Source organism: Eubalaena glacialis, chromosome 2, assembly GCF_028564815.1.
Source record: "Eubalaena glacialis isolate mEubGla1 chromosome 2, mEubGla1.1.hap2.+ XY, whole genome shotgun sequence".
Classification (NCBI taxonomy): Eukaryota; Metazoa; Chordata; class Mammalia; order Artiodactyla; family Balaenidae; genus Eubalaena; species Eubalaena glacialis.
Window position 1 is genome coordinate 158175066 of NC_083717.1, and position 16121 is coordinate 158191186.

A 16121-nucleotide genomic window follows, 5' to 3' on the forward strand; every position below is an offset into this window, starting at 1 on the left:
TGAAGGACTGGGTAGCATTTCAGGCTAGTAACTAAAGAACAACAAATTTAAACAATAACTAGGAGTCATTACACATATTAAACTTGCCCCCCAAATACATAAAACTTGACACCAAACAGGATGTGGAAAAATATAGTCATTCCTTTGAGGACACAATTTGGCAGTATTTATTAAGAATCATAAAATGTCCATATTCGGACGTTCTACACCTGTTAATTATCCTTTCAATTGTGGGAGGAAACCGAGTATCCAAACCAAAATGGATTTAAACCCAGCGGCGGATAACTTACAGACGCCTCCCTCTGTGCAGGTATCTGAGCCCACACTTCTGAGCAGGAAACGCTGTATGAAGTTCAGCGGCCTTCTGGTCTGTAGAGTCAGTGAGTGGTCAGCCTCTGCGTGTGACTTGCCCCCTTTATGTTATGAAGCTGGTAAAAGTGTTCCACTGCAGAATCTGCTCTCATCCTCTTTACTAGAATCATGAAGCTAAAAGTAGGAAACAAAAATTTAAAGTGATGGTTTCTCCTCTGATAAAGGTGCTATTTCTGAATCTCCATGCAACCTTTAAAAAGAATCCTCCAAACCATCTTATTAAATGTAAATCCTTGTTGGCAAGTTATGAAATCATGCCAATGTAGCTTTTAGAACTCTGAAAAGCAATCGGAGTTAACTGATTAATCAGAAATCACACTGATTTCTGTTGTAAATGAAATACTCTCTTCTTTCAGATTTCTATAGACAGGTATGAATAGAGACCCTTAAAATGTGCCAAAATAGAAAGAATTGGAAGCACAATAAAAAACTGGAGATCTCTTGAGTGTTTGGGCTGTTTCATTTTACCTTCTCTCTTGTGAAAGTGATTATCTTGATTAAGTCCTGGAATTCAAAAATGTTTTAATTTGACCAATACTTAATTTTTAAAAAAATAAGTGTTTCCAGGGCCAGAGGAAATTTTCTGCTAACCCATCTCTGGCAATTATTAGGGAACATTTTTTTTTCTTCACTTATGTTCATTCTTTTTGAAAGTTAACCAGAAGAATTCCCTTTGAACAGAAGCTGTTATATGATTGCCATATAGCAACAATGCATTTCTTAAGGTGTTTTTAAAAATGGGAAATCACATTTTATACGACGTTCTGTAACACAGTTTCAGGATTAAAAGTGAGTGTGTATGTGAGAGATTGTTGCTAGACTCCAAAAATACTTTCCTCAAAATAAAGGTAAAGACCTACTTGAGTTTAACATAGAACTATGTATATAAAAGTCTGAAATACCTGAGGAAGTGAAAATAAAGGTAGAAAAGAGTTTTCTTTTGAGAAAATAGGTGGTGAGGAATTGGCCAACCACAACTGCAGACGCTGGCCCTGGGCTGTTTCTCATTCAGAAGGTCCCGCCCCCTTTCCTGGCCTCCCCTCCCCCAGAGTCCAATCAAAGTATTAGCCTACAGGTTTGGAAACAACAGCAGCTTGAGTTGAAGAGTTTTTTTTTTCTTTCTTTCTTTCTTTCCCTTTCTTTCTTGTGTTTAAATGCAGGAACTAGAGAAGTCTTTGGCTAACTGGACTCAGAACTTGAAAGAACTTCACACTATGAAGACCGACCTAACCCAGCACATTCTTGTGGAGGACGTAATGGTTTTGAAAGAGCAAATAGAGCATTTGCACAGACAATGGGAGGACCTCTGCTTAAGAGTAAGTCAGTTAACTGCAGGGCACGGCTGTTCTGAAGTTTATTGAAATGTCTCCGAAGGCCAGACAAAGTAGAAAGAAGCTTAATTTCATTGAACCGGGAGGCCCTTTTCAATTGGAGCCCAGGCCGGCCGCTGCTCCTTTAGAAGGCAGCAACATTGTTTAACAGATTTGACCCTTTGTTTCTCCAGCGCTCAATGCTGGAACTTTGCACACTTTTAATGAGCTTTTTTAAAAATCACCTTAAGTGGTGGGGGAGGGGAGGATTGCCGTCTTGAGCAGCTGCGCTTACTCTGCCCTCTGTCTTGTATGGATGACAAGTACCAGTCGTTGTCTTAGAATCAGGACTTCAGCAAAGAGGTCTCGGCTGGCCTTAAGAGCAGTATCTCTGCAGTATCTGTTCTGGGCCCAACAAACAGTGGGAGATGTACTTAGTGCCAGGCTTGGGGTCATTATATCTGAGAACTCTGCATTCGCATGCAATCCAGTGTTTATTTCAAGTAGCTGGCTTTGAAAACTCTGAAAGAAATGATCAGCTGCTACACTTAGTATCTCAGCAGATCACTTCTACTGATTTAAGAACTGGATTGTGGTTAAGGTGACAGGATCAAGATGGAATTAAAGGGTTCAAATAGATCTTTGTTTTAAGAACAATTTAATTCTAAGAAAAGTAAAGTCCTTAATCTCATTTTTGTGAATTAAGAAGAGGTGTACTTAAAAGTTGAAATTCACAGTTTTGAATGCATTTTAATAAAATAAAAATGTTTTCCTCCTTTGTTTTAGTATTTAATATTCACCATATACCCATAATTTTAAACGTCCTTTTAGAATTTTTATTCAAATTTTATATAAAAGAAAATATTTAGACTATGTGAAAGGTATTCTAAAAGTTAAGGAAAAAGCAGACTGGAGCCCAGATGTTCCTAATTGTTACCATTATGAAGCCAATCAGAATGATGCTGTGCAAAATGCCAGGCTTTTAAAAAGCTGAGATAAATAGATGCTCTGAAAAACAGAAACACAAAACTTGGTGTTTTAGGAATAGTTTTTTGAGCCTTCTTAACACATTTGGTGGGTGGATGTACAAGCATTAGATATTTTTGCCTCACTCTGAAAAGAGCAGAGGGTTGTTTTTGTTTTGTTTTTTTGTACATAGCAAAAAAATCTCCAGGAGTTCAACCTTGGTTTCCCCATTTATAAAGTGGGATGTTAAAAGTTAACCGAAAGAACTCTTAGCTACCCCCTTTATCTCTAAAATTCTAAAGATTTCTAAGACCTGGGAATACCTTTGTACATTTGGAGAGGCTGATTTGCATTCTTTAAATTTATATTTATTTAAGTAATAAAGTTGAACCCTGTAAGGAGGAAGAGCCTTTGCTGATGTTCGCTTATGCGTAACGGAGCGTTGGGTATTTGGGGATCAGCCTGCTCACTGCAGACCAGTATTTGATTCCATTTCCATGGTTTCCATCCAAAGCCATAGTGCATATTGGGAAGGTAGATTAAATGAGTGATGTGTATTGTTTTTTTATTTTATTTTGCTTTGTTTTTGAAATTACCAGTAAGACATTTAAATGACTTTAATTTTCATGATCCATTTGCATTACAAATGTTAGATTTGTGATCAAGATGGTAGTTTTTAAATTAAATAGGCAGGACGTTGGCCTTAAGTAAGAATAAGGACTTGATCATTTTTAAAAAAGAAAGGATTGGGGTCATAAAGTTATAAGTTAGCATATAGCAAGCAGTAAATAAATGTATACTGAAAGAATAAGGAACAGAAGAAATTGGGGTGACGCTTAGAATGCACTCATCTAACCTTCATGTTTCTAACTTTTAATATACCTCAGTAATAATAGATATATATTGGATAATACTGAAACCTTTTGGTCAGTTACACTTCAGGTACAGTCTTCTGTTGTTACTGTCGTTGTTGTTGCTTTTTATGGCATTTATCAAAGGTGTAAGGAACTTCTGTTGAAATTAAACCCTAGGTCTTTAAAAGGCAAAAACATAATAATTTAAGTCTGTAGGACCTCTGATTAAAATGAATGAAATTCATAGTCCTTTTGATGGGGAGAAGGGAAGAGAAACTCCTTCCTTCCTTCCTGCCTATACTCAGCTGCCAAATGCATTTTCATTTCCAGGTGGCTATACGCAAACAGGAGATAGAAGACAGACTCAATTCGTGGATTGTGTTCAATGAAAAAAATAAAGAGTTGTGTGCATGGCTGGTGCAGATGGAAAACAAAGTTCTCCAGACAGCAGATATTAGTATTGAAGAAATGATTGAAAAGCTTCAGAAGGTAAGCAGGAGTCCCCAGATGGGTACGGTTATGACCACCACAGTATTCTCTGCCTTCCTCACTCCTAGGCTCAGAGCTGTATCATGTCGTAGGCCCGTTTCCAATGAGATGGGAAGGGTGGGCATGGTGCTGTGTACTGAGGGGGGGTTGCTTTCTCTTGGTTAGGAAGTCTGGCCAGACAAGGGGCTCGTGTCCCCTTAAGCTTCGGTTCACATCCCAGGTGAGTTATGGTTTCTCTAGTTGTGTTGTTAAGGAGCTCCCCTGGCCAAAGGAGAAAGACCAACAGCAGCGGGGCTCATAATTGTGAAAAGGTCACTGATTCCCACAGGGAAAGGAAGAAAGAGCCTTCTGGCCACGGTCACCCCAAATGCCGCTCAGTTAGCCCTCAGGAAAACTCTTGCTGGTATATTAGGCTAATTTAGTTAGACTCAGTAGTCCTCCACTCCCGAGTAGCTTAGGTTAGAAGAACTCTCTGAGGGAAACCAGGGCTTTTGAATTAAGAAAGTAACTACCGCCTTATATACCACACATGCGCTGAATGGGCGTTGTTTGACTTTTTAGCTGCTCTCTGAAGAGTTGCATTAGCAGCTGTGAGAAGTGTTTTTATTTTTTAAGACATTTCAAGAGGCACAACTGTGTGTTTGTAGCTGGCAAAGAAGTGAATTTTCGGTAGTGATTCCGGCTTTGTGTTTTGGTGCCCTATGCCAGGACTGCATGGAAGAAATAAATTTGTTTAGTGAAAACAAGTTACAGTTAAAACAAATGGGCGACCGGTTGATCAAGGCCAGCAACAAGACAAGAGCAGCTGAGATCGATGACAAGCTCAATAAAATTAACGACCGTTGGCAACATCTTTTTGATGTCATTGGATCAAGGTAAGAAATGGCCTAAAAATGGATTCCTACTCCCTAGGTACAGTGGTTACTTCACAGATCTGGAAACTGAGCCCCATCTTCCTCTAAGGTAACCCAGCAGTTTTATAAACTTACAGATAAAGGCAAAGCTTGGTAAAAACGGAAATTCTTATTTCAACATTATAGGAAGATTATATTTTAGTATACCTCACTTTAAGTTTTTTTTCTTTAGCTTAAAAGTTCACATGACTTAGACTAGGTTTAAATGAGTGTTGGTCCTTGAGGAGGTATTATTTAGCAGTTCTCACACTGCCTTAGGACTTGCGTGTGCCCCACATGACATCATGCCTGCCTGCTCCTGCTTGTGTGCGACAAGCGCAGGTAGGTCAGGGCATAGGCCTGATTTCTAGGTGCTGCTTCTGGAGGTCCCCGACTGCCCCCCATGCCCCCATCACCACCACCACGGGGGCTGGGCACACTCAGTCAAGGCAGGGCTTCTCTGCAGGTTTGCCGGGTGTGCCAGGTCCCCAGTGGGCATCTGGTCCTAAGGTGTGGACTAAGGAGGCACAGCTGTGACTATAAATCAAGGCTATCCAGTGCTTGTCAGAAACAAGACTGATCATTTTATCTCCCCTCACAAAATAACGATGACAGTACCACTCAAACTTTTAAATGTCTTCCGTCTTCAAATTCTCTGTCCAAAGACAGACCCCGACCAAAGTATTTTTCAGTTGTAACCTGGCACACAGAGAGCAGTCACTTGGCTTTGGGGCCGTTCATGCAGCTTTGTTTCCACTGGCCGAGCGAGTCTTTTACATAACAGAGTGCTTGGAAATTTTGAACACATATATAACGTGGACTATACAGGAGAATCCTGCAAGGTAAACGAAGAACCGGGGAGTACTGAAAATAAAATACTCTTAATAATTTGGTATTTCCTTTACCTCATTGTTTACTGTAAACCATAAATGAACCTAGTTCAATCAGCAGATGCACCAGGCTAAGTGCTATGAGAATTACAGACCAGGAAGTAAGATGAGTCAGTTACATTAATGGAAGCAGACGTGCGGGCAGGTGTAAAGCCAAGTGGTCTGAGAGCTCAAATCTCATCTTCCTAGAGTTGGGTGGGGATTGGGAGGAGCCTGATAGAAGAGCAGTGTTCCCAGATGGTCCTGAATAAGGGGTTGGGATTCCAGTGCTACTGGTGGCAGAAGGGGGAGAAACATATGCTGTGAGCAAAAAGGTACAGGGTAGTGCAGAATAGAAACTGTTCAGGAAATTATAAGAAGCTCCATTGGCTCAAGTGCAGGAGATGAAGCTTTTAGAAAGGTAGGTTGGGGCTAAGTCTTAGAAGAGCTTAAATCTCAACTGAAGACTTGTCCTCCTAAATAAAGTTTGAGTCTTTCATGGTATTTTTAGAAGGGAGGGTCTGTCGAAGATAAATATTAGGGTGATTTGGCTGGCAGCATAAGCTGGGCTGAATTCAACTTCTGTCTACTGCCAGTTGGGGGAAAAAAAAATCCATGGAAATCCATGATGGTAACCCAAGCAAGGATTAAGAGCACAGATTTTGAGCCAGTCCTGACTTTACCTGACTTCCACTTAGCATGGAAACTTCTAGTGATTTAACCTTTCTAAGCCTCAGTTTCTAAATCTGCAAAATGTGTCTCACAGCACTGATTACATCAGAGGCTGCTGTGGGGATGAATGACACATGTCTCGCATTTGGCCTGGGACCAGCACGTGGGAGCCAGTATTTATTGAGTGGTTATTATCATTGTCTTTCCCTAAGAAGACTTTGAGACTAAGTAACATGTTTTTTGAGTGGAAGAGGATTCCCTCGCTTAGATCTAATCGTGAGAGGTCTTTCTTCCATGAGAACAGTGTCTTTGAGTATCTTATTTCCAGCGCTTAGAGCAGTGCGTCAGATATTTGTTGAAATGAATGAATGTTCCAGGACATAAGATTGTCATCATTTCTGTTGGGTAAATTGTGTCTGGTATGTCTTTGTCGTCATTGTCTTTGTCTCCAAAGTCTTCTTGGGCACCTGGCACTAATCAAGAGTATGAGGACATCATACCTGTTCTTAGATCATTCAGGAGCAGGATCTAGATTCTGCTTCCTGAGGACTAGAGTGATGATTCATTCTTACTCATTCGTGCTTTGGTTCTAACACTTCAGAGTTTAATAAGCTGCTTGCTTTCCTCCCTCCTCTCTAACTGCCTGTCTTCAGCCAGTTCCTTGGTGGGAAAGAGAAAAAAACAGCAGGTGAAATTTCAATGGTCTCTTTGGAAGGAGCAATTGGCAAAATAAGGAGTTGAAATAATAGCAAATATATTGGCTGCCAGCTGTATTCTTAACAATGTTCTTTTTATGTATGATTTCACTTAATCTTGACTATAATTCTGAAAGGTAGATACCATTATCCCATTTTACAGATGAGGAAACTGAGGCACTGAAGTTAAGTAACTTGCCCATGGTTACATAGTCAGCACATGAGGCAACCAGGATTTCTACTCAAACAGTTGTGTTACCTCCCTGCTAACCCAGACCCTTGTGGCTTGTTACATTGAAATGAGTAGAACATATTGAAAACCTAATCCCTTCAAAACTGAAGGACTAGGGAGGGAATAACTTGTTTTACCTTAAAGCAAAGGCCAGGGTGAGACAGATGACTGATAGTCTAGGAAACTCTTAGTTGACTTTACGCTTTAGGTGAATCTGTGGGTTGAGGCAGCAAGTTTGAACCTGCCATAAATTGGCCTCATTGTCTGATTGCTGACACTCATTGCATGGCCATCAGAAAAGCAGGAGAGCACAGGCTGCAGAATTTGAACCATGCTGATCAGAACCTGCAGCCCTGCAGGGTATACTAATGGCCTCATTTGCCCAGAGAATTCTGGACACCATTTAACCGTTCCTGTCCTGCTCACAGTGTTCTGCTTCATTCCTGTGGCAGGGCACAGCACCTGTTGTTAACAAGAGGGAAGATTGGGAGGGAGACCAATCTTGAAGTTATGAAGCAGATATCCAGCTTCATGACTTCAAGGTTTTAACTACAAGCCTTTGACTTAAAAGTTGGGGATGGTGTTCAGAAGTTGAAGACCTCAATAAATCAGGTTTAATTCACTGGAAAAAAAATGAAAAAAGACCTGTTGTTTTGGGTTCATTCTCAGCAAAATAGAGGTAAATTTCAAAAGAATTGATAAGACATGGAGGACAAGGTTACTTAAATGCACATTAAATTTACTGATCATTTCAGGTAGTAGGCTCCGTTATTTGGTGGATAGGGGAAGAACCCAGTGTTTATTTTTTTAAGGGCCAGGCTCATATATATTATTTCATTTCCTCCTTGCAACAACCCTGCAAGGTCAGTATTCTCCATTTTACAGAGAAGGATGCCGCAGCTCAGAGAGGGTAAATAACTGAGCCAAGGGCAGAAGCAATTCTGCACATGGTGGCACGGAGCCAAGGTCTTTCTGTCCCCCTGCACCATGCATCAGAAGAGCACTTGGCTCCTTTGAGACTTTTAAAGGTGGTTTAGGTCTTCCCTAAGACCTAAGAATCCGCCTGCTAATGCAGGGGACACGGGTTTGAGCCCTGGTCCCGGAAGATCCCACATGCCGCGGAGCAACTAAGCCCGCGAGCCACAACTACGGATGCCTGCGAGCCACAACTGCTGAGCCTGCGCTCTAGAGCACGCGAGCCACAACTACTGAGCCCAGGTGCTGCAAGTAGTGAAGCCCGCGCACCTAGAGCCCATGCTCCACAACAAGAGAAGCCACTGCAATGAGAAGCCCATGCACCGCAACGAAGAGTAGCCCCTGCTCGCTGCAACTAGAGAAAGCCCGCGCACAGCAACAAAGACCCAACGCAGCCAAAAATTAATTAATTAATTAATTAATTTTGAAAATGTGGTTTATCAGAATTTTTCTAAAATCTAGTACTCAATATAGACTTTACTGTTTACTCTAGAGCAGTGGTTCTCAAACTTAAACACTCATCAGAATCCCTGGAGGGCTCCTGAGAACATGGATGGCTGGACCCCACCTCCAGAGCTTCTGATTCCGTAGGACTGGGTAGGGCCAAGAATGTGCATTTCTAACAAGTGCCCAGGTGTTGCCAATAGTGCTAGGGCAAGCAGCAGTATGAGGTGACACAGTGGACTTGCCACTTACGGTAACCAAGTCTTGCAACCTCTGTAAGCCTGTCTCCTTGTTGATAAACTATGGACAAGATTCTGGATGAAAAAGTACCAGGACAACGATGGGTCTGTCCATACACACGCATGCCAGCCTCCGGTGCAGTGCAGTATGGCTGTGTGATAGGGGAGGAGAGGGAGGGTGCTTAGACCCAAACCACTGTTTTTCCTCTGCTTGTAAAGTGTTTTTCAGCTTCTGTAAAATCCTCAAAGAATCTAAAGGACACATCTCCTGAAATAACCAGATGATCAAGGGGACTGGGGTGCCTAAGTCAGTCTTAATGCTGATTTCCTCACATAAGGTCACATGAGGCCCTGATGTGGGCACTAAAATGCACAGAACTGGCTCTCCATCAGAATTGCCGCAGGAGCTTTTAGCATTCCTCATGGGCCCTTGGGCAGCTTCTTGCATTTGTGACATCTGAACTCTTATACAACATGCTATTAATTTCTTCCACAGAAAGGCCATTTGAAGCACTACATATTTTTTGGTGAATGGTGTGATTATTATAGAACCCAATCTGATTTGATGACATATACTAATTGTATCCTACTATGTTTATTGACAGATTAAATGAAAAGTTAACTTTTTTTAAAGGCTGTTTCCTATATTAACTTTATTTTTTAATTAATTTGTATTGGGAGTATAGTTGCTTTACAATGTTGTATTAGTTTCTCCTGTACAGCAAAATGAATCAGCCGTACATACACATATATCCCCTTTTTTGGGAGAGTTAACTTTTTTTTAAATTGTAACTGTTGCCTCCTCCTCTTGCCCATGTTTTCTTAGATAATATCTTTGAAAAGTGACCCAGCAAAACCTGAATGCAGGAGAGATGACTAAAGTACAGAAGTCGTTTTTCAGAACGACCGATATGTGTGATCCGTGTTTTGGAGGCAGCTAGGTTACCTATTAATAAGAACAGCTTAGGCACAGGATGTTGGGTGATGGACCAAAGGATGCAAAGTTGACCTGCTTCAGCCAGCATAGACTAAAGCTCTGAAAAGAGGGTCCCCGGCCATCAACAGGACTGATGCCAAAGAAAGCCTCACCTCGACACATAACCTCACTTATACGTACCTTTGATTTCAAAATCCCAGGAGTTGAACTCCTTAAAGATTCATCTTTTGTTTCCCAGAACCCCCTCCCCATTTCATTAATCAAAGCCTTCACCTTGCCCCGTGAAGCAGGGGCCCTGTGTCCTCAGTGAGTGACCGTCTGATTGTTCATCTTGGCGGGGCCTCTTCAGAGACATGGGGTTGGTGGGCTCTTTTTAAAGACTCTTTCTAGCAGCTTGTGAGGATGATCTGGTCAAAGGTTTCAGTGCCTAAAAGAGATGAGACAACTGAGTGGAAAGACATATCTGTTGGTGTTGGCATCGTTACTGATTTTAATTTTCTTTTTATCTGTATTTACTAAATGTTCATTATGGAAAAAGGAACACGGGAACTCTGTTTTTTCTTCTTAAAAAATGTCATGAATGTTGTTACCTTTCTCCTAATTTCTCTTTGGTGGTAGCGTCATTTAATAGACTTGGCATCCTTAAGCCAGTGTTATGAAGGAGGGACGCACTCAGATGTACTACCTTATGGTCCCTTCCTATTTAGACTAGATAGCTCTCTTGCTATCAGAAAGATCAAGTCCATGAAAAAACTTTTTAACTAAGCATAATTTTCATATTTTATCTACCAATGTGAAAAGCCCACCTGCTTTATAATAGTAGCAATTAAAATGTTGTCATTTAAGCTCAGCAGTTATTACCATGGCAACTGTGTGTTAAGATTGTTTTTCCATCCCTTGAAGAATGGGCAGAGAGATGTGTGCCTTTTTAAGCCGATACATTTTTCATTGCTTTCCTTTTATCTGTATTTTCTCAAGGTTACTTTGGAAGACCAAACAATGCTGCTAGTCATAAAGTTGACTTGCTCTGGTCTTAGCAGGTTGCCTGACCCAGTGGGACTGGAAGGACTTAGAGATTTGTGGCACAGGGAGAGCCAGATGTGAGGTCGGCCTCCCCACTTTCCTTTTTCCTTCCCGTCACAAGTCCCATCGTTCCACCTCTGGAGCAGGTGGCTCCTGCTCCCGGGCCCTGCAGAAATGCCTTCCTGAGGGTCGGGGAGCTTCTCCAAGGAGATAGCCGCCATCACAGGATCAGTGAGCAGTCAGGAGCCTGGTGTCCAGCATCAGGCAGGTCCGGCGTATTGAGCCTTGGGGTAGCACCAGGGACAGCCAAGCATGTGGACACAAGTTAGATGCTGCCTTTGGGGAGAACTATTTCCACATCTTTATTCCTAATTTCACTGGTCTAGAATGTGCTTGGTGTGTTTCAAGGTGGGGATGTAATAATGGCTAAATGTTGGGCTTTGGGGACCCATGAGAAATTATTGATATCATTGAGTCTCCAAATAAGGCTGAGACTGAACCTGAAAGGGGCTTGGACACAAACCAAGGGTGCTTCACTAAGCAGAGCCACTCAGGGTCATGTAGAGAAGCACGGATAGGGACGTGGAGGAATTTTCAGATACTCAAATTATGGTAAAACCTAGGAGGGACTAGCAAGGAAAACTGTAAAATTTCTTCCTCTGCAAAGTGTTGAACTCCATTTGTACTACAAGATAGAATTATTATTATTATTATTATTGCAAAAAAGCAAAGAAATGGACTAAATAAACTCTCTGCTCCTCCCAAGCTAGGATGCACAGGACTGAAAAGGCAGGGCAGAAAACCTCCTGGGGAAATTTCTTCTTTAGGAGGAAGCCGTTCCTGTTGGACTCGGGGCTTCAGATTTCACCATTGCTTTTAAACCTGAAACAGAGACATTTAATTTGATGAGAACAGAAATCCTCGTTCCTGTGCCCCAAATCTTAAATGTTTCTTCCCTGCGTTTATAGCACTTCATAAATAACCCATAGCCAAGATAACACTGGGACTTTCTTCCCCCAGCCTTGCAATCCTGTAGCGTCAGAACAAAGACTGTGTGTGTGTAAGAGAGGCAAGGGCTAGAGATATTTGTTTATTGGAAGGAAGAAAACTGAGATTAAAAATTGCAGTTAGCGGAGAAGCAGGTCTCTTCCCTGCCTACCGGCACTGCTCTGTAGCGGCGAGCGAGCCGTGCCCGCGGGAGCCTGCGGGAGGGCGGCCTGTGCAAGATGCTGAACCAGTGAATGGAGAGGCCGCCGGGCGGGGGAGGGGCTGCCTCATCCCTGGGAGGTGGAGGTGCAGCCGGGAACTTGGAGGTTTCGCTCAACCTAAGGAATGATTTGTTTCTCATCAACAGTAAGTGCCATTTTGGTGATCAGTCCTACATCTGGGAGCGGCGGCTGCTGTCCCTGTGTGTCTCGTTTTCTCGCGCTCTCATGTTGGTTACAATAGAAATTACCGATGAGATGGTGGCTGCGGAGTGTGTGTGCTCGGCCATCGGGGGATGGGTTCTTTCCCAGTGTCAGCATGCGTGTGGTGTCTGCAGCCAGCCTTTGACAAGCAGGGGAGAGAAGTGATTATGCTGTGTGGAAAATGGAAGTCCTCTGGCGACATAAATGCTTCAAAGAGGCGATTAGCTCAAATGTATTGTAATGTCCGTGCCCTCAAATCAGGGCTTCGAGATCGTGGAGTAATTGATTATCTTACTACAAAGATGTTTAGTCATTTACAAAGATGCAATTGTGCAGAATTTGCACAATGTTTTTAGCAACTGACAGCTGCCCACAGATCGGAGTATCTGTTTCAGTACAAATGCAGATACTCTACCATCTCAGTTTTCCTTTTTAAGTTATGCTGTCCACATGGGCACGGGAATTTTTTTAACTTATGCTGGTGCAGGGCCTTAATAATTTAACTGTAGACCCTTTAGCATGGAGAGAATAGGAATGAAATGTAAACTCTTCCATATACATGAATTTGATATTTAAAGCCTCCCTCACACATTGTAAGACTTAGGCCTGAATCATGAAGTGATATTAACCTGGCTTGATTTTTGTTTTGGAGAGGGACGAGGGTTCATAAATATTAAATTCCCATCCATCGCTAGATGAAGATAAAGGATAAACTTTATTCACCTTGATTATTTTCTGCATTTCTACCCGCAAGCCCCACAAAAGAACTTCTAATTTGTATACTCCTTGTCAAACTCCTTATTTTGTTTGGTATCATATAAAAATGTTTTCGTTTTATTTGGGTCTTTCAATAGTCCATACAGGTGAAAAACTTCCTCTTTGCGCCTAAATATCTTGGTTTTCCAGTCCTCAGAACTGGAATTCAGCTCAGGGAATCATGCTTATTTTTTCTGGAGAAATATGATTTGTTGAAATATATGTGTGATTAGTATTAGTCAAGCACACCTGGGTGAAGCACGGGCCAGTACAGAGATGGTGAGCTACTTAAGCTGCCTGGGTGATTGATGTAATGCAGAATTGTGCTTGCTTTCCTGTGCCAACAGTCTGGTTTCTGAATGGATTTCCTTGTTCCCAATATTAACTCGAGATTTAAAATTTTCCAAGAGCTATATTAATAACAAGGCCTAACTAGGAGGTCGGTTGCCTGGGTTGGCAAATGACGTGTACTTCCTGACCTGGGAAAGGTGTTGATTAGGTAATTAGATTAGTGTCTGCACAATCGATATAGACTCAGCAGTACATCTGATGGTTCCCAGAGTAAGTCGTAACATGATTATCTGAGGAACAACATTTATTTATGCCACTGTGCATTTGGGGATATTTCGCCTTCAGTCGGAGGTTGGGACATAGAAGCAGGTTAAGTCCTGACTGGATGAATGTTTTGTAGCTTCTTTTCTTTCCCTCCCACCCTCCCTTCCTCTTTTTTTGCCCTAAGTGTGCGTGTGATGTGTATGCTTGTTTTTAAGTACTTGTCCAGTATGGAACCAATGTCTAGGAGCACGTGTGGCTCATAGTGTGGCAGCAGATTGTTTGCGGCAAGATGGCTCGGAGGTGCTCTGATCGTCACCTTTTTCCTTTAAAATGTAATATGACCACCTCTTTTATGAAAAAGACTAATTTGAGGGGATGTGTGAATGTCACTTGCTCATTCAGAAGGTATTTATTGAGCACCTCCTATAATATTATAATGTCTAAATTAGATCTATTAGATCATGACCTCTGGGAATAAGTTATCTTCAAATCCTCAGGATCTGCACAGGACCCAAGACAAAGTGAGTGGTTAAATGTTTATTGAAAGGAAATCATGGAGGGGCAAAGTGGGCACCCAAAATGCCACACTTGTTGGATGGACTCCTACCCGCCAGTGTGTCCTAGAGCCGTGAGTCTAGACTCCTGATCATATTCCCTGACAGCACTGGAAACCATTCTGTACCCACACCCCCATATGTGCCCATTATCATGTGCAGGTTTATATAGGATACCACAAGAAAAGTGCTTAAGAACAGTAGCTCTGGCCAGACTGCCCAGGTTGGAATCCTTCCTCTGCCATTGAATGGCCATGTTACTATGGGAAATTATTTAATCTCATTGCCTCAGTTACCTCATCTGTCAAATGGGGATGTTATTTTTTTTTTAACATCTTTATTGGAGTATAATTGCTTTACAATGGTGTGTTAGTTTCTGCTTTATAACAAAGTGAATCAGTTATACATATACATATGTTCCCATATCTCTTCCCTCTTGCATCTCCCTCCCTCCCACCCTCCCTATCCCACCCCTCTAGGTGGTCACAAAGCACCGAGCTGATCTCCCTGTGCTATGCGGTTGCTTCCCACTAGCTATCTATTTTACATTTGGTAGTGTATATATGTCCATGCCACTCTCTCACTTTGTCACATCTTACCCGTCCCCCTCCCCGTATCCTCAAGTCCATTCTCTAGTAGGTCTGTGTCTTTATTCCTGTCTTGCCACTAGGTTCTTCATGACCTTTTTTTTTTCCCCCTTAGATTCCATATATATGTGTTAGCATACTCTATTTGTTTTTCTCTTTCTGACTTACTTCACTCTGTATGACAGACTCTAACTCCATCCACCTCACTACAAATAACTCAATTTTGTTTCTTTTTATGGCTGAGTAATATTCCATTGTATGTATGTGCCACATCTTCTTTATCCATTCATCTGTCGATGGACACTTAGGTTGCTTCCATGTCCTGGCTATTGTCAGTAGAGCTGCAATGAACATTTTGGTACATGACTCTTTTTGAATTATGGTTTTCTCAGGGTATATGCCCAGTAGTGGGATTGCTGGGTCGTATGGTAGTTCTATTTTTAGTTTTTTAAGGAACCTCCATACTGTTCTCCATAGTGGCTGTATCAATTTACATTCCCACCAACAGTGCAAGAGTGTTCCCTTTTCTCCACACCCTCTCCAGCATTTATTGTTTCCAGATTTTTTGATGATGGCCATTCTGACCGCTGTGAGATGATATCTCATTGTAGTTTTGATTTGCATTCCTCTAATGATTAATGATGTTGAGCATTCTTTCATGTGTTTGTTGGCAATCTGTATATCTTCTTTGGAGAAATATCTATTTAAGTCTTCTGCCCATTTTTGGACTGGGTTGTTTGTTTTTTTGTTATTGAGCTGCATGAGCTGCTTGTAAATTTTAGAGATTAACCCTTTGTCAGTTGCTTCATTTGCAAATATTTTCTCCCATTCTGAGGGTTGTCTTTTTGTCTTGTTTATGGTTTCCTTTGCTGTGCAAAAGCTTTTAGGTTTCATTAGGTCCCGTTGTTTATTTTTGTTTTTATTTCCATTTCTCTAGGAGCTGGGTCAAAAAAGATCTTGCTGTGATTTATGTCATAGAGTGTTCTGCCTATGTTTTCCTCTACGAGTTTTATAGTGTCTGGCCTTACCCTTAGGTCTTTTATCCATTTTGAGTTTATTTTTGTGTATGGTGTCAGGGAGTGTTCTAATTTCATACTTTTACATGTTCCTGTCCAGTTTTCCCAGCACCACTTATTGAAGAGGCTGTCTTTTCTCCACTGTAAATGGGGATGTTATTATACTGATCTCACGGCATCGTTGTAAGGATTAAATGAGTTGCTGACTTATACATAAAGCACAACAGGCCTGGCACATAAAGATGTCGGCATGTTCAGTAGATGTTCCACTTTA

The 16121-nt window shown here is 41.6% G+C and overlaps 2 protein-coding genes across 2 annotated transcripts in view; one reads left to right on the plus strand and one right to left on the minus strand.

The window, feature by feature from the left end:
* The window catches only part of SYNE2 (spectrin repeat containing nuclear envelope protein 2), a 318208-nt gene that overhangs the window by 277624 nt on the left and 24463 nt on the right, over positions 1–16121 (plus strand). The window contains exons 97-99 of the mRNA XM_061180891.1: positions 1533–1688; positions 3833–3991; positions 4700–4866. Of these exons, the coding sequence (XP_061036874.1) occupies positions 1533–1688; positions 3833–3991; positions 4700–4866 (482 nt within the window). The remainder of the gene's footprint in view (positions 1–1532; positions 1689–3832; positions 3992–4699; positions 4867–16121) is intronic.
* ESR2 (estrogen receptor 2) overlaps positions 1–16121 on the minus strand; it is a 170977-nt gene that overhangs the window by 75331 nt on the left and 79525 nt on the right. The window lies entirely within an intron of this gene.